This window comes from Onychomys torridus, chromosome 2 (genome assembly GCF_903995425.1).
Source record: "Onychomys torridus chromosome 2, mOncTor1.1, whole genome shotgun sequence".
NCBI lineage: Eukaryota > Metazoa > Chordata > Mammalia > Rodentia > Cricetidae > Onychomys > Onychomys torridus.
The window spans coordinates 113,062,412-113,082,072 of record NC_050444.1 but is presented as its reverse complement, the minus strand read 5'-3'; the positions used below and the strand labels follow the sequence as shown (position 1 = coordinate 113,082,072).

Here is a 19,661-nt window from a genome sequence, read left to right as displayed (position 1 = left end):
TCACACAGTGTAGAATCTTTGTAAAAACAGAAAGAAGTAAGACAGAAAGAAGGAAAGGATGAAGAAAGGGAGGAAAGAAAGAAGGAAGGAAGGAAGGAAAAAAAAAAACGAATATCTTTGAAAGACACATGGCTTCTCCCTACCTCCAGCACAGCCTTTTGACCCTAACTTCAAGATCACCAATGGAGTTTCCAATATCATTTGCTCCATCACCTTTGGGAAGCGCTTTGAGTATGGTGATGGTCAGTTTCAGGAGCTGCTGAAGTTATCAAATGAGGTCATATATTTGGAAGCATCAATGATGTGTGTGGTAAGATTTCTCTACCTTTGCATATTTGGAAAGAATATTGGATTAGGAATCATTCAAAATAGGGTTGTTTTTTTTTTTAATTTGGGGCTATTTGAAGCTATTATATAATGTCTTAACAGTTGAATTTGATATAAACCAATTTATAATATATGAATTTAGCATATACAAAACATTTCTAGCATTTATATGAACTATTTCATTATTGACATTGGTACATATACATGTATGTATGAATTTCCCTTCTTAAAAACAAATACTAATGTTATTCGCTATGATTGTGTAGCTTACTCAAATCATCCTTTATTATTATTACTTCAGGACTCCTCTGGTATTTTTTACTTTAATTATGTTGGATTTTGTGAGTTTGGCAGCCATGAATTTGATTTGAATAATATTTAGTTAAAATTGTGCTGACTGAGTAACTGTTCTTTATTAATTTATAGTGCCTTTTTAAAAGTCACATGCAACTATTTTGGTTTTGAAATCTACTTTCATGGATATCAGGATAGTTAGAACTATATCTTTTCAATTTTCATTTGCTAGATGGTAGTTCATTTACTCTCTGGTAACTCTCAGTCTGTGGGTGCCCTTAGCAACAAGGTCTATTCCTTAGAAACAGTACAATGTTAGTCTAGGTTTTGTCATGCAGTCTATTTTTTTTTTTTTTTTGCTGTGTTGGAGGCATTGACATTTCAAATTATTGTTTAATAATTCCCACTACCTCACTAATTCCTATAATTTTGAGAGTTATTTCTATGGTTTGTAGAATTAGTATTTATTTTTTGCTTTCTTTTCTATCACTGTTGCATGCTGGCCTGTTAATTGTGTTAATTAAAATAGATTCCTTCATAGTACAGTGTAGTTATAGTTTTTTTGGTCCTGCCTGGCCCAAGGTCAGAACAAATCTCTTACCCACCAGTCACACAGCCATTCACACCTAACCAAGTAAACACACAGAGACTTACATTGTTTACAAACTGTATGGCCATGCCAGGCTTTTTGTTAACTGTTCTTATATCTTAAATTAACCCATTTTTATTAATCTATAAGTTGTCACATGGCTCGTTGTGGCTCATTTGTAGCTTACATCTCACTTGTCATGGTGGTGGCTGTCAGCATCTCGCTGCCTTAGCCTTTCACTTTCCAGAATTCTCCTATCTCTTTGTCTCATTTATACATTCTGCCTGGCTACTGGCCAATTAGTGTTTTATTTATTAACCAATCAGAGCAACACATTTAATATATAGAACATCCCACAGCAGTACAGCCATTTTGTAGTCTTTTCTGTGTCCTCATGATTGACATTACTTTTGTTCCTCTTCTATGTGTAATGCTTCTTTAAACAGCTTCTCCATTGCTAGCTTAGTAGAACTGAATTGCCTTAGTATTTACTTTCCTTGAAATATACTTATTTTTCTCTCATTTAAATTTTTAAGATTTATTTTTATTTTATGTGTATGGAAGTTATTTTTTATGCATGTGGGAGGTTTGCCTGTCTGTATATTTGTGCCCCACATGTGCAGTGCCTTGAAGACTAGAAAAGAGCCTTGCATCCCCTGCAACTTGAATTATAGGAGGTTGAAAACCATAATTTTGGTACTGTGAATCAAACCTAGCTCCTTTGAAACAGTAGCCATAGCTATTAACTACTGAGTCCTCTCTTTACCCCTCATTATCAGTACTAAATGATATTTTTTCCTGGCTCTAGCACCATATGTGTATAGGATTACTTTCTTGATTGTATCCCAGAGTTCTTAGACAATGTAGTCACACTCATTATTTTTCTTTATTGATATTTGAATACAATATTTCTCAATGTTGTCCTCCATTCCCAGTAGTCTTCTGTTTAGCTTAATCTGTTGGTAATGTTTTCCATTGTATGTTTTTATTTGACTCCTCAAGAAGTTTTGTATTTTAACATTTTCATTTTTTCTTCAAATTTTTTTCTTTGCTGCATGTGTCTTCCATGTTAGTGACCTTTTCAACCATGTTACTGATTTTCTCATTGTTTCTGTTGTCTTTTTTCTTTACCTTCCTGATTTCCTGTCCAGGTCCTGTATAGAATTCATTTGCCTATTTGCATGCTCTTTTAGGCCACTGGTTATTTCTATTAAAAAAAAAAAAAAAAAAAACCTTTGAACTCTTCATGTATCACTTACCTTGTTTTTTGTAAGTTTGAGTTCATTTGTTCAGGGGGTGATGATTTTTAGTGGCATCTCCCCAGCTTGTGTTTTCATATTTATTGTGTTTCTGTACTAGGAGTTATGTTTACTTGGACATCTTTTTACGAGTGTGTGGAGTTAACAGTTGTGGATCTTTTAGATTTAGCATACCAAAGCTACACAATGGACCCAGAGAGAATGAATCGGAAGTACAGTTCATGGTCCTTTTAAAGTTCACTTTCTCTTTAAGACCTTCTGTTTCCATGCATCCACTTCTCTATGATACACCCCAAAGTGGAGTTATGCTCACTTATCTTATTCCCACAAGCACTTTCTCCTCAAGGTCAGGAATGCCTCACTAAACCTGATGAACTGGTTAGCATGACTTTTAGATAAGAAAAGGGGCATGAAGAATGAGATAGGTTGCACTTATTGTCTACACTATTTTATGTTCCTTGTTTTAACTCTTAGTCATGGTGATTCCAAGCCCATCAGCTCCATTGCTTTCCTTCTTATAAGCAGAGCCTAGCAAGTCAGTGGAGTTCAGTGAGTACCCAGTCAACTTCTAGGTGTATGTATCAGGGTGAAATCTTAGAAGGGAATAAAGAGGTGGCAAAGAGTGACAATAAAAACATTCTTGACATAGCCAATTACATTAGGCACTTTGATAGACACTGCAAACGTATATGTCCATTAATTTTTCTAATTCCCTCTACATATAGATTGATGCAGAATAATGTCTGAAACCTGGTACAAAAGTACACATGCAAATATAGACAGCAATCCACCAGACTTCTGTGTAATGCTTTACATTTCATATAATTCAGTGTGCAGTGAGACACTCCACTAGTAAACAGTCTAATATTAACATTACTTAATATTATTAGTAATATAAATATTGATATACTTTAATGTTACTAATGATTTTAAATATTGACAAACTTTAATGTTATTAATAATATTATTAATAATAAGTGTTGATCTACTTTAATATAAATAATCTTAATTTTATGAATATTGTCATAACTGTTATCAAACCTGAAGGTAGCAGAAGTTATAACCACATAACTGCCTTATTGTAAGTATTATTGATTTTACACTATGCTATACTGTTTATTGTAAAATATTGAAACTTTACTCACCATCCAATTTACTTCAGTAAAGATTGCCATCTTACCATATGGAAATTAAATCATGTTGGTTATTGGTGATACCAGCCTACACAGCTGCCTGCGCAATACATATTAATGGTAATTACTCTGAAAGAAAATAAATCCTGATAAAGGATTAGAAGGGTGTGACAAGATACCTATAACTTTCACTATAATCAAATAGCAAAGCTCCAAGGACATTGCTTTTGAACATTATTTTCATGAAGTGAGAGACAGGGATCATGCTAGTTTCAGCAATATTGTCTAGTCATAATCAATACCAACTGCATAGACCTGAAAGAGAATGACCTCCATGTGATCATAGCAGTGACCATGGCTGGACAGTGTTGAAACATGGATAGAGATGAAGATTTTGAGGGTTCCTGCTCTGTAATGCTTACTTCCAAGTGGTGTGGCCAACTTAGAATGCAGTGGATGGTTTTTGAAGATTGTAAGTCAAGGAGTGGAGCCATGTGATCACTTTGGCAAATAATCTCTCCTGAAACTATTTGCAAAATGGTCTGAGAAGGCATGAGCAATGGAATCAAAATAATGGTTGAAAATATGCCACCATTCAGATAGGAGAGATGATGATGTAGACCAGGGAGCAAGGAGCTGGTCCAGTGATAAGCAGCCTGTTGCTTCATACATTTTGCATGGCACAATTGAAAATCTTGCATGTGCAGTAGTGAGAAGAAAATCAGAAACTAAGATGACCTCAAAGTTCCACTAACAGAAGTAGAGGGAAGGACAAGATTGTTTAGAAATATAGAAATGTTACTCCATTGTGTCTCTAAGACTTTCGTATTTTTCTTTATAAGCTCTACAATGTCTTTCCATCCATAATGAAATATCTTCCTGGATCACATCAAACAGTTTTCAGAAACTGGGAAAAACTGAAATTGTTTGTTTCCCATATGATGGACAGTCACCGGAAAGATTGGAATCCTCTTGAGCCAAGAGATTTCATTGATGCTTTCTTTACAGAAATGGCAAAGGTGAGCTAATGCTGCCTGGGTCTTTTTAGAAAAAAAAATATATTGATTTTGTAATTTCTGGTTGATACTGCATTACAATGCCATGTATTTAAGGGTATAACATTGCACTGGCTCAGTTTTAGATGAATTCCTATTTCTACTGGTCAGGTAAGATTTTTTCAGAGAATTATAGAGATCCCATCACCACAATGCTCCACATTCTCAGAGGGCAATGATTTCCTTTGTTATGGCTCCTTCCTCCATCTTCAGGATCAAGCTTGTAACATCTTTCCTCTCTTATCGTCTGTTTCCATCTTTACATCCCCTCTCTCTGGCTCTTATTCTCAAGCCCCCTCTAATAAGGATAATTCAGGCTAATATTCTTCTCTCTAATTTGTCACATCTTCAAAGTTAATTTTAGCTTACTAATACCATACACAAGTTATAAAAAGAAGATCTGGGCATCTTTGTAGGTCAATGATTAACACAGAGTACAACTATAGATTATAAATATATTTTAAAAATGCATAATAACATTGCACCAGGAATATCATTAGAAGTAGAGGGTTCACTGCTGTTTTGCATGAGGTCTTGAAAATGGCAAATATTGGCACTGAATGCCTCTCCTTGACCTTACCTACTGGAGTACAGTTGAGGGCAGAGTCTGAAGATGTGTGTATGCAAGAGCGGCAGTGGAAGCATCAGACATGAGCTACTTGAGATACTTCTTAGTTTCACTTTAGTACAGATAGACATAGAGGAAGCATATGGGAGTCATCCCCAGTGGTACAGGTTCCAGCAGAGGATGGAAGTAGTCATCAGGAGAAGAAAATGAGCCATGCCATGGTTTGGGGGAGAATCTTGAAGCCTGACTGACTAGCAGCCAGGGTGCTTTTTTATTTATACAGAATTTAGCAAGTAGAGATACATCCATGATGTTCTGAAACATAGATCACACCATTTTTGTTTCTGGACATGTGTTTCACTTCTTTTTGCTCATCTCATCTTTTAGTCATCATTACTATACTATGACAGAACAGAGTTATTTTTTCCAATCATTTTCCCTCAAGTTAATATACAAAGTTATCATTGTTACTCATTAACTCTATAACCAAATTTTAGAGAATCTAGCACATATGACAGCCTTTTCTCAGGCTGATAGCTTTGGTTCCTTCAATGACACTAGACCAAAACAAAAGCTTCAAGCCACCCTGGGCTTTTGCCATGTCCCTAGCAGTGTATTATTAACTCTTAATGATCAGAGTACCCAGGAAAAAATCCTCAAGCCAAAGCTGCTGTGTCATTATTCAAATTCTGGCATTATACAATGTTCATATTTATATCTTTATAGAATTTTTCTGTATGTCTAATCCTGGAATTCTATTGTTCTTTGGTAATAGGTCACCACAGTGGCTCTATATGTGCTAATTTTTCTAAGAAAGGGAGGTCCTGATGTCTCATAATCTTTTCACACTATACTTTGCTCATCAATATGTCTCTAATTAGGGTGAGTTGTATGCTCTATAATTGTCTGAATGTACAGTGGGACGAGGACTATAATCTGAATGGTGGCCAACTCCTCTAGCCCACCAAATCTTATTGACCTTTTTTTTCTTTTCTTTTCTTTTCTTTTCAGTAAGAGATTTTCTGTTCATTTTACATCTCAACCATGGATTCCTCTGTTCTCCCTCCTCCTTCCCCCCAGTATTCCTCCCCACCCCACCCCCATTTCCACCTCCTCCAAGGCAAGGATTGCCCTGGGGAGTCAGCAGAGCCTGGTACATTCAGTTGAGATAGGTCTAATCCCCTCCTCCTTGCACCAAGGCTGAGCAAAGAGCATAGGCACTAGGTTCCAAAAAGCTAGGTCATGCACTGAGGACAGGTGCCAGTCTTACTGCCTGGGGGACCCCTAAACAGTTCAAGCTAAACAACTGTTTCATTTATCCGGAGGGCCTAGTCCAGTTCAATAGAAGTTCCTCAGCTATTGGATCACAGTTCATGTGTTTCCACTAGTTTGACTAGTTGTCTCTGTACTTTTTCCAATCATGGTCTCTATATCTCTTGCTCATATGATCCCTTCTCTCTCTCATCTATTGGACTCTTGGAGGTCTGCCTGAAGCTTGGCAATGAATCTCTGCATCTGCTTCCATCAGTCACTGGATGAGGGTTCTATCATGACAATTAGGGTGTCCAGCCATCTGATTAACAAAGTAGGTCAGCTCAGGCACCCTCTCAACCATTACCAGTAGTCTATAGTGGAGTCATCTTTGTGGATTCCTGGGGACCTCTCTAGGACTCTGATTCTTCCTATTCCCATGGTGACTTCATTTATCATGTTATCTCTTTCCTTGTTTTCCCACTCTGTTCCTGATCCAGCTAGGACTTCCCACTACCCTAAGCTCTCTTTCCTTTGACACTTGCCTTCTATTACCCCACCTCACCCCCAGTTTGCTCATGTAGACCTCATCCACTTCTCTATCCTTGGGCAATCCCTGTGTCTTTCCTAGGGTCCTCATTACTAAGTAGCCTCCCTGGAGCTGTGAGTTGCAGTCTGGTTATCTTTTGCTTTACATCTAGTATCCACTTATGACTGAGTACATACCATGTTTGTCTTTCTGAGTCTGGGTTACCTCACTCAGGATGATTTTTTTCTAGATACATCCATTTTCCTACAAACCTCATAATGTCACTGGTTTTCTCTGCTGAGTAGTACTCCATTGTCTATATTTACCACATTTTCTTTATCTATTCTTTGGTTGAAGGGCATCTAGGGTGTTTCCAGGTTCCCATGATTACAAATAATGCTTATATGAACGTATTTGAAAATGTGTCTTTGTGGTATGATTGAATATTCCTTGGGTATATGCCCAAGAATAGTATAGCTGGGTCTTGAGGGAGATCAAGTCAAGTTTTCTGAGAAACTTCCATACTGATTTCCAAAGTGGCTGTACCAGTTTTCATTCCCACCAAGAGTGGAGGAGTGTTCCCTGTGCTCCACATCCTCTCCACCATAAGCTCTCTTCAGTGTTTTTTTATCTTAGCCTTTCTGACAGGTGTAAGATGGTATCTCAGAGTCATTTTGATTTGCATTTCCCTGATGATTAAAGATATTGAGCAATCCCTTGAATGTCTTTTAGCCATTTGAGCGTCTTCTGTTGAGAATTCTCTGTTTAGCTCTATAGCCCAAATTTTAATTGGACTGTTAGGTTTTTTGATGTCTAGTTTCTTGAGTTCTTTATATATTCTGGAGATCAAGCCTCTGTCAGATGTGGCATTGGTAAAGATCTTTTCCCATTCTGTAGGCTATTGTTTTGTCTTAATGACTATGTCCTTTGCCCTACAAAAGCTTCTCAGTTTCAAGAAGTCCCATTTATTAGTTGTTGCTCTCAGTGTCTGTGCTACTGGTGTTATATTTACGAAGTGATCTCTGGTGCCAATGCATTCAAGACTACTTCCTACTTTTTCTTCTATCAGGTTCAGAGTAACTGGATTTATGTTGCAATCTTTGATCCACTTGGACTTAGGTTTTGTGCACAGTGACAGATATGGATGTATTTTCAATCTTCTACATGTTGCCATCCAGTTATGTTAGCACCATTTGTTGAAGATACTTTCTTTTTTCCATTGTACAGTTTTGGCTTCTTTGTCAAAAATTGGGTGTTCATACATATGAGGATTAATTTCAGGGTCTTCAGTTCAGTTTATTGGTCTACCTGTCTGTTTTTATGCCAGCACCAAGCTGGTTTTATTACTATAGCTCTATAGTAGAGCTTAAAGTCAGGAATCATGATGCCTCCAGAGGTTGTGTTATTGTACAGGATTCTTTTGGCTATCCTGAGTTTTTTGTTTTTCCATATGAAGTTGAGTATTGTTCTTTCCAGGTCTGTGAGAATTGTGTTGCAATTTTGATGAGGATTGCATTGAATTTGCAGATTGCTTTTGACAACATTGCCATTTTTACTATGTTAATCCCACCTATCCATGACTATGGGAGATCTTTCAATTTTCTAATATCTTCTTCAAATTCTTTCTTCAGGCACTTAAAGTTCTTGTCATACAGGTCCTTCACTTGCTTAGTTAGAGTTACCCCAAGGTATTTTATATTATTTGTGGCTATTGTAAAGGGTGACGTTTCTTTGATTTCTTTCTCAGCCAGTTTGCCATTTGTATATAGGAGGGCTACTGATTTTTTTAAAGTTAGTCTTATATCCTGCCACATTACTGAAGTTGTTTATCAGCTGTAAGAGTTCCTTGGTCAAATTTTTGGGGTCACTTATGTATACTCATGTCATCTGCAGATAGTGAAAGTTTGACTTCTTCCTTTTCAATTTGTATCCCCTTGATCTCCTTTTGTTGTCTTATTGCTCTAGCTATAAGTTCAAGTACTATATCAAACAAATAGGGGAAAAGTGGACAGCCTTGTCTTGTTCCTGATTTTAGTGAAATCACTTTGAGTTTCTCTCTATTTACCTTGATATTGGCTGTTGGCTTGATGTAAATTGCCTTTATTATGTTTAGGTATGTTCCCTGTATTCCTGATCTCTCTAAGACCTTTATCATGAAGGGGTGTTGGATTTTGTGGAAGCCTTTTTCAGAATATAATGAAATGATCATGTGGTTTTTTTCTTTCAGTTTGCTTATATGGTATATTACATTGACAGACTTTCATATGTTAAACCAACCTTGCATCTCCGGGATGAAGCCTACTTGATCATGGTGGATAATTGTTTTGATGTGTTCTTGGAGTCTGTTTGCCAATATTTTATTGAGTATTTTTGCATCAATATTCATGAGGAAGATTGATCTGTAATTCTCTTTCTTTGTTGCATCTTATGCATCTTAGCCTTGGTAATCAGAATAACGGTTACCTCATAGAACAAGTTTCATAATTGTTCCTTCTGTTTCTATTGTGTGGAACAATTTAAAAAGTATTGATATTAACTGATCTTTGAAGATCTGGTAGAATTTTGTGTTGAAACCATCTAGTCCTGGACTTTTTTTTTTTTTTGGTTGGGAGGCTTTTAATGACTGTTTCTATTTTCTTAGGGGTTATTGGTCTATTTAAATAGTTTATCTGGTCTTGATTTAACTTCCGGATGTGGTACCTATCCAGAAAGTTGTCCATTTCTTTTAGATTTTCCAATTTTGTGGAGTACAGGTCTTTGACGTATGACCTGGTGATTCTCTGGATTTCCCTATTGTCTGTTGTTATGTACCCCTTTTCATTTCTGATTTTTCTAATTTGGATGCTTTCTCTCTGCCTTTTGGTTAGTCTGGACAAGATCTTGTCTATGTTGTTGATTTTCTCAAAGAACCAACTCTTTGTTTCATTGATTCTTTGTATTGTTCTCTTTGTTTCTATTTTATTGATTTTAGCTCTCAATTGGATTATTTCTTGATGTCAATTCCTCCTGGGTGACTTTACTTCTTCTTGTTCTAGAGCTTTCACGTATGCTGCTAAGTCACTGGTGTGAGATTTCTCCAACTTCTTTATGTGGGCATTTAGTGCTGTGAATTTTCCTCTTAGCATTGCTTTTATAGTGTCCCATAAGTTTGGGTTTATAGTATATTCATTTTATTTCATCTCTGGGAAATCTTTAATTTCTTTCTTTACTTCTTCCTTGACCCATTGGTGATTCAGTTGAGCATTATTCAGTTTCCATGAGATTGTAGGATTTCTGTAATTTTTGTTGTTATTGAAATGTAACTTTAAACCATGGTTGTCTGATAAAATACAGGAGGTTATTCCAATATTTTTGTATCTGTTGATGTTTTCTTTGTGACTGAGTATGTGGTTGATTTAGAGAAGATTCCATAGGGTGCTGAGAAGAAGGTATATTCTTTGTTGTTAGGGTGGAATGTTCTGTAGATATCAATTAAGTCCATTTGAGTCATAACATCAGTTAAGACCCTTATTTCCGTGTTAAGTTTTGATTTGGCAGATCTGTCCAATGGTGAGAGAGGGGTGTAGAAGTCTCCCACTATTAATGTGTAAAGTTTTATGTGGGATTTAAGCTTTAGTAATGTTTCTTTTACATATGTGTGTGCCCTTGTGTTTGGGGCATAAATGTTCAGAATTGAAACTTCATCTTGGTGGATCTTTCCTGTGATAAGTATGTAATGTCCTTCTTGATCTCTTTTGATTGATTTTAGTTTGAAGTCTATTTTTTTATATATTAGAATAGCTATACCAGCTTGCTTCTTAAGACCATTTGATTGGTAAGACTTTTCCCAGCCTTTTATTCTGAAGTAGTGTCTATCTTTGAAACTGAGGTTTGTTTCTTATATACAGCAGAAAGATGGGTCCTGTTTTGTATCCATTCTGTTAGCCTGTGTCTTTTTATAGGTGAATTAAGTCCATTGACATTAAGGAATATTAACGACCAGTGATTGTTAATTCCTGATATCTTGTGCGTGTATTTCTCTTCTTTGGGATTTACTGCTCTGGACTAATCTACTGCCTGTGTTTTCGTGGGTGTATCTGTCTTCCTTAGGTTGGAATTTTCCTTCTAGTGCTTTCTGTAGGGCTGGATTTGTGCATAGGTACTGTTTAAATCTGGTTTTGTCTTGGAATGTCTTGTTCACTCTGTCTATGGTGATTGAAAGTTTTGCTATGTATATTAGTCTAGGCTGGCATCCATGGTCTCTTAGAGTCTGCATTACGTCTGTCCAGGTCCTTCTGGCTTTCAAAGTTTCTATTAAGAAATCGAGTGTTATTCTGATGGGTTTGCCTTTATAAGTCACTTGACCTTTTTCTTTGCTGGTCTTAATATTTTTTCTTTATTCTGTAGGTTTAGTTGTTTAATTATTATGTGGCAAAGAGACTTTTGGGGGTGGTCTAGTCTGTTTGTTGTTCTATAGGCTTCTTGTATCTTCATAGGTATTTCCTTCTTTAAGTTGGGAAATTTTTCTTTTATGATCTTGTTGAATATATTTTCTGTGCCTTTGAGTTGGTGTTCTTCTCCTTCTTCTATCCCTATTATTCTTAGATTTGGTCTTTTCATAGTGTCCCAGATTCCCTGGACATTTTGTGTTATGACTTTTTTGGCTTTGGTATTTTCTTTGACTGATGAATCTGTTTCCTCTATTGTATCTTCTACACCAGAGATTCTCTCTTCCATCTCCTATATTCTGTTGATTATGCTTTCACTGTGTTTCTGTTCATTTACTCAGATTTTCTATTTCCAGCACTCCCTCTGTTTGTGTCTTCATTGTTTCTGTTTCCCTTTTCATGTGTTGAACTGTTTCCCTCACATATTTAATTGCTTTTACATGGTTTTCTTGGCTTTCTTTAAGGGATTTATTGATTTATTCCAATTTTTAATTTGTCTTTTCCCCTATTTCTTTTATTGATTTCTTCCAATTTTTTGTTTGTATTTTCCTCAATTTCATTTTTCATTTTTTAAAGGCCTCTAGCATCTTCGTGATGCTATTCTTAAAGTTGCTTTCTTCTGTTTTTCTACATTTTGATGTTCAGTTCTTGCTGCTGGAGGAGGGCTAGGTTCTGGTGATGCCATATTGCTCTTTATGTTGTTGTGTGTAATTTTGCTTTAATGTCTGCCCATCTGCTCCTCTAATAGGTATGAGAGCTATCTGTGTCTGAGTGAATTGCTATTGGTCCACTCTGTGCTTGTTGTGTCTGTGTCTCAGGGGCCCCCTCTGAGTCCAATTTTAGTTCTTGGTCTAATTGGAGCAGGCAGATTCTGTGTCTCAGGGAGCTGCTCTTGGGTCAACCCAAGCTTGTTGATTCTGTGACTTACCAAGCCACTCTTGGTCTTATTAGGGCTCTTGGTCCAGTCAGAGCTGACAGATTCTGTTTCAGGAACTTGGTCCAATGAAAGGTGTCAGATTGTATGTCTCAAAAAGTCACTCTTGGTCTAATGAGGGGTGGCAGATTCCTTATCTCAGAAGGTTATTCTTGTTCCAATGAGAGCTCTTTGTCCAATGAGAGCTGGTGGTTTGGTTTCCCTGCCTCAGGAAGTGGCTGGGTTCTCAGGCAGATGGGCATGTGGGTAGGGCATGTAGATTGCAGGATCTGGTGGGGGGTCTTGGTGGGGGCCTTCCCCAGGTGCTCTGCCTGCTGGTCGGCAACTGGGACAGAGTTGGGCAGGGGTTTGGGGGACCTGTGCCCCATGGATGGGTCCAAGGGGCAGGACTCTCTGGGTATGAACAGAGTCACTCAGCTCTTGGTCCAATGAGAGCTGGCAGGTTTGGTTTCTGTGTCTCAGGAAGTGGCTGGGTTCTCAGGCAGATGAGTATGGGGGCTGGTTATGTAGATTGCAGAGTTCGGTGGGCTGCTCTTGTTGACCTTTTTAAATTTACTTTGTTTTGATTATTTTTTTCTGAGTAAGTACAGAGACAGCTGTTTCAAGAATGTCTCATAGGCTCATGAAGAGATCTCTTGCTTCTTTATATGTCACAACCTCTAAGATATAAGGAAGACCTTCAAGTAGATAAGGATATCTCACTAAAAGCAGGGGAAATGGTATGTTCAGGAATTTCCTGGGGAAGCTTAAAGGTAGCATTCCTAGGAAAAGGCAAAAATAATTGATAAGAAATTTTTCATCAATCCAATATCCCCAAATTGTACAAATATTAAAAGTGCCACAAAAACCAAAGGTGGCAAGGCAGCCATCATGCAGCTCAGCTTTGCTGGATCTTTGTCAAGCAGCTGTGCTGGCTTTATGATTTCTGCCATTCAATTCAGGTGTGACTGTGCCACTTACCCTTAGGTGAAGTAACTATACACAAAGAAAAAGTAGCAATTAAACTTCAGAATTGTAGTATTGGATGAGTTGCTCTGAGGACAGTCATTCTTCTCATCTCAGTTCCTGCTGAAGGGTAGAAGCAGTTTAATTGAATGCTAGACTTTAACTTCAAGGCCTGAGTGGGGCTACTGCCTTCCACTAATCTGTATCAAGACTCTCCAACCACACAAAAAGCCAGAAAGAAGCCTGTTGCATGTAGGTGTTAGCACCACATCTTTGTGACAATACTCTGCAGAAACAATTTATGAGATTGAGTATTTATTTTGGTTCACAATTTCAGAGTTTTTAATCCATTATGACAGAGAAGGAATGGCAGAGCAGCTTAGCTCATGGTGGCAGAGGGGTGTGCGGGAGCCTGTACATCATTATGTACTGGGAAGCAGGACCAAAGACAGAGTCCAAGGCCTTGTTATATCTTTGAGTACCTTCCTGAGGATGGACTCTCCAAAGGGCTCTACCTCCTAATTCTCTTGAACCACCAAATTAGTCATAGCAAGTAATAACCAAGCATTAAAAACATGCACCTGTAAGGGATATTTCAGATTCAGATCATAACGTTAATTATACTGCTTATTACACTCTTTACAGATCCACTCCAAGTCTGCACCCAGGGTATGCAAAAAAAAATCCATGATGTCAATGAGAACTAAACTTTTCTATCTGAGGGGTATTAGGAAAGAAACACACACGTCCTGATGATAACTTTCTTTTTTACTTTAGCTTGAAAATTCTCTTTCTTTGAAAGTATCTGTTACCATACAACTACATCTCTCTCCAACAGAAAACTCTAGACATTATATGAGTTACATATTGAGGGTCACACTGCATTTCTTGAGTAAAAAAAAAAAAAAAAAAAAAGAGCCTTTATCACAACACATGTGAAATAATCCAGTTTCTCTCAGAATTGGAATGTTATGCTGACCATGACCATGGCAATGCTTGGCTGTTAGGCAAGCTCCCAGAGGAGCAGGCAGGAGGCACATAGTGTTGGAGTGCTCAGCTCTTTCTTGAAGGATAGTGACCTTAAAAGAATCCCAGGACCTAAACATAAAACATAAATTGGCTGAACCTTGAGTCTTGTGTCATAAAACTGAGATTTAAAAGTTCATACAGAAAGTCAGTTGCTCAGAGAATTTGTGCAGGTAGTTATATGTATAATGTTATGATCCAGACTTTTGCAAGTTAAGAACTGGCATTAAATTTACTTTATGCCTGACCTTGGTTCAACAGCCAGACACCTGGGAATCTGTCCTTCTGTGATTCATTTGCAGGAGCAACTAGTCTACTTTGAATTTACTCTGAGGTTTAAAATTAGCTAAAAGTGTAAAAAGCTATCTTTGTAGCCAAGAATACTGTTATTTTCCTCTGTCAGCCTGAGCTGTGAAAAAATCCAGGTATTATTTCTATCCATCAAAACTATACAGCTTGAGAAGAAATCATCTTCCTGACCACCCACCTATATATGTGTGCCCAGTAGGTGGAATCTGTTCAGGAGATAAACACACTGGCAGTGGAAGAAATGCCCATAGCTGTATTTAGGGAAGAAATGTAGTGGCATGTGAGAAAAATTACAGACAGAAGCAAAACAGTATCCATAGGCATTGGCCCCATAAGCCTTGCTTGATGAGGTTCTTCCATCAGAGAGTTATTCATCTGGTAGATTGACCTTATGAATATCAGTTGTCATCTGCTGTATTATGCCACACACCACGGCAAGTGTTATTATCTCAGTAGGCCTCCAGGAATCGGCATTACCACATCTGTCATAGGATCTTTGACTCACTGAATTCCAGGTTCCTCTTCTGAACAAGTGTACAGTGGTACATGCCTTTCTACCTTCTCTTTTATTTCATTTTCCTGGCATAAAAACAATAGAAGCAATGTTTTATCCCTAGAAGATGAAGCAAAATACTCACCATATGGTTAATTCAGGTGTGAGACCATCAATACCAGGAGAAATATTAACAAATTGATGCTTCCAGAGGTTGGCAAAGATAATACTACATTTCAAAGAACTATTGATAGGACTTAAAAGGTTTTCGCAATGAAAGACTAATGAGGAAATAGCACAACTACTGAACATGGAAATTTCATTTTAGTCTTTCTGTAGCAAACAAAAACATAGGTTAGGTATTTGCTATATTCCCATATAATTTTCTATGATTAAGATGTATAGATGTATGGTAGATGTATGTTGTTTTACTTAGGGTTCTATAGAGAAACAGAGCTGATATATATATAAAATGCTAGATAGCCATTGTTGCACTAGCTAGATAACAATCTGCAAGCCATTCTAATATATGTTATAATATAGTAGTAAATATAATATACTATATATGGTATATTTTACATATATCTAATGTATCCTAATATATTAGAATATAGATAATGGCTATATTTAACAGGGAGAGTGGGGTTGTCCTTGACACTTTTAACTGCTCTCCATACCCTTTTCTTCCTACTGGCTGCTTTGTACAGCCTTGACATGAGGGCTTGGGCCTAGTGTTTTTGTAACTTGTTAGGTCATGTTTGGTTCATAGACCTGAGAGGCAAGCTCTTTTCTCAAGGGAAAACAAGAAGTGGATCTGGGAAAGAGAAGGGTGGGAGGTATCTGGGAGAAATGGAGGGAGGAAAACTGCAGTCAGGATGTGTGTGATGTGTGAGAAGAGGATATAGATAGATAGATAGATAGATAGATAGATAGATAGATAGATAGATAGACAGATAGAAAATAAACAAAAAAAAAATCTTCTAAGTAAAACAATACACACTGTCTTTTCTAGCACCCAGACAAGACGACTACAAGTTTCAATGAAGAAAACCTCATCTGCAGCACTCTGGACCTCTTCTTTGCTGGAACAGAGACAACGGCTGCGACACTGCGCTGGGCTCTGCTCTACATGTCTGTACACCAAGAAGTGCAAGGTGAACAAATGCTGAATGCACCTGGACAAGGAAGAATGGTGCTTCTGAAAGTTGTTGCTTAGCTGGGGCTGGGAGCTTTAATGACAGATTGGAAAACAGAACACTTACAAGGCAAACTGTGGATGTATTGGGGAAAGAGCATGGCCTTCACATGTATCATGAGAATTGAGATAAGTCATCGGTGCAGATTTTATATATAGCCTGTGCTTTGAAGAATCTTCAGTTTTGGGGAGATATAGAGAATTCAGCTGTCACTGTGATAGGTTCCATCAGTGAGTGACACTGTTGCATCTAAGTCTACTCATTCCCTCCTTCCTTTCCAGCAGTGCCTTCCTATTTTCTCTGGACACCATCCAGATGCCTTAGTCAGATACCTGGCATCCTGTTGATGTCACTTCTGTCTGTCCAGACTCTATCACACACACTCTGCATGGTGCCTCCCTACATTTCATTTTCTCCATTGGCATTTTCCTTATTCTTGCCTGTAAGTATGGTATTGGGATTTCCCTCTACCAAGCATGTACTATCCCAATATCTTGAGCTTTCAGAAGAATTTCTCAGATATTACACATTAAGATGTTTTATATTGTACTAAGAATTGATTGCCTGGCAATTGTAGCCATGAGCTCCCTTGAAAAATGCCACAAGATGCCTGATTACCTAGCTTTATACATTATTTAATAACCCAGAGTGACTTTTACTGCTTCAGAAATAGTGGACCATCCCATCATTTTTATTGCTCCAGATTACAGAATAATTGGTTTATCAGGTGGGAGTTAAGAATAGTTTTCATAGCTGGACAGTGGTGGCACATGCCTTTATCCCAGCACTCGGGAAGCAGAGGAAAGCAGATCTCTGTGAGTTTGAGGACTGCCTGGGCTACAGAGTGAGTTGCAGAAAGGTTCCAAAGCTACAAAAAGAAATCCTGTCTCAAAAATAATAATAATAATAATAATAATATTTTTCATGTTATGTGATATTTTTTAATTGTGGAAAGAATATATGAGCGAAGAACGAAGTCATTGTAGCATATTCAATTCAACTATTTTGCCCTAAGATGAAACTAAGAATAGTGATCACTATGTGTCCCACATAGTACAAATAAATTGGTCATTTCTTGGGCTCCATCCAATTTATGAGACAGGTTCTTTCACTGACCTGGAACTCACCAAATACACTAGACTGTCTGGTTAGTAAGCCACAGGAATCTGCCTGTCTCGGCTTCCCAGTATACTAGAATCAGAAGTGCACGCAACCGTAGCAGAATTTTTTACATGAATTCTAGGGATCAAATTCATGTACTTGTGTTTGTATAGCTATCAAGCTGCTCAATGAGCTTTCTTCTTAACCAACCTCTTTTTTTTCTTGATGCAAAATATTTGTTATTGTATATATATTCTACCCACATTCCCACTGCTGTGATAAAATACTATAACTAAAGCTAACTTATGTATAGGAGAGCTTATTTTGAATGACAGAGTCTATAACTACACATGAAGGATGGCAGTGAGAAGCAGGAGCAGGAAGCTGAGAAATCACATCTAAACTGCAAACACAAAGCAAGACAAAACTGGAAGTAGCTCAAGGATAGAAACCCTAAAAGTCTATCCCTAGTGACATACTTCCTCCAGTAAGGCTCTATTTCCTAAAGATACCCTGGCTTCTCAAGCAGCCCCACCACCTAGGACTAAGTGTTTAAATTCTACAGCCTATAAAGTACATTTCTCATTTATTCCTCTCCATTTGGTCTTTGGTCCCTATAGCCTCATGGCTATGTTATGATGCAAAATTTATTTAGTCTAACATTAAAAGTCTCCATTGTCTTTAACAGTTTCAATACTGTTCAAAAGTCCAAAGCCTCTTCCAAGATTTAAGGCAATCTCTTAACTGTGACCTACTATAAAACCAATACACAGATTTGTATAGTTCCAGTATACAGTGGCAGAGAATATACATTCCCATTCATGAAGGAGATATAGTGAGGAAATACTGAAACATAGCAAGAGTGAAACCCAACAGTTCAAGTGTGAAATTCTGTAAATCTATGGCTTATATATGGAAATTTAGTTTCATGAGACTATGATGACTCCTAATATGAGAGCCAAAATGGTGTCTGTCTACAACATAAATCTCTCTCTATGGCTGGTTACATTCCCTGTATGAGGCCTCCTTTGCTGGTGTCTCATGGGTCTGGCATCTCAAACACCCTATGGGTTCTACTGCATCCCAGCCTTCAATTTCAAAATGTCATGCAATGGCCTTTCATAGCCTTCTAATGAGGACTTTACTGTCAGTTGTTACCTTTCCTCAGTAGGTGTCTGGAATGCCATAAAAAGAATCATCAAGTCCTTCACTCTTGTATCCCCCAACCAAAGCATGATGATGAACTGACAAGTTCAGCTGCCAAGTTGTAATAGTCCTTTGGCCTTTTGGATCTCATTTGTATTAGCTTTTGTTTTCCAGAAGCAGGGAACTCACCTCCTTGGAACTTTTTTTTTTTTTTTTTTTTTTTTTTTTTTTTTTTTTTTTTGCAAGTTGGAAGCTTATATAAGGTATTACTTTGGGGAAAGTCTCCCATTGTTTCTGTGAACAGCAATATGCCTCTCCTTAATTGCAGTAATTTCTTTAACGATGACAGCCTGTTGTCCATTAGAGGTTGGGGAAAACATTAAGCTTTTAGTCCTCCTTTTCTTTCTAAGCTCTATATTTTTAATTTTATTCTGCACAACTTGCTCTTTTTAATAATAGACCTAAGAATAACTAGTGATAACCATGCCACAGATTCAATTGAAATATTTGTGTCAAAGAAATCACTTCATAACTTTTCATCATAACCTCAGGCAACTTCTCAGGCAAGAGCAGAAAGCCACCAGATTCTCCATCACAGTATTGCATGAGTGATTAGCAATTCAGTTGCAAATCAAGTTCTTATTTGCTTCTGAAACCTCATTACCTAAGCCTACACTACTGTCTTTCAGACTATTAGAATGAGCCATTAATCTGTGCTTATAGCAGTGAGTCACATTTTTATTCCAATGTTCTGAAGTCTTCCATATTTTAGAGACCAAAATAAATAACATGAAGCCTAACATATTAAATGTCTTCATAGCAGTAACCTCATTTCTTTGTATCAATTTCTGTATTAGTTATTCTTCTATGACTGGATAAAATTCCATGACCAAAAGCAATTTATTGAAGGAAGAGCTTGTTTTAGTTTGTAGTTCCAAGAAGAGACTCCATTAATGTGGGGAAGCCATGGTGTAGATAGCCAGAAAGGAAAACTGAAAATTCACATCTCAACTATACATAGGAAGCAGAGAGAAAACTGGAAATGGGGGCAAGGCTATTAACTTTCAAAGCTGATGCAG

At 37.4% G+C, this 19,661-nt stretch overlaps 1 protein-coding gene across 1 annotated transcript in view; it reads left to right on the top strand.

Annotated features, from left to right (window-relative positions):
• Window positions 1-19,661, top strand: part of LOC118578446 (cytochrome P450 2J3-like) — a 44,399-nt gene that overhangs the window by 12,529 nt on the left and 12,209 nt on the right. The window contains exons 4-6 of the mRNA XM_036179393.1: window positions 150-310; window positions 4,445-4,621; window positions 16,152-16,293. Coding sequence (XP_036035286.1) covers window positions 150-310; window positions 4,445-4,621; window positions 16,152-16,293 — 480 coding nt within the window. The remainder of the gene's footprint in view (window positions 1-149; window positions 311-4,444; window positions 4,622-16,151; window positions 16,294-19,661) is intronic.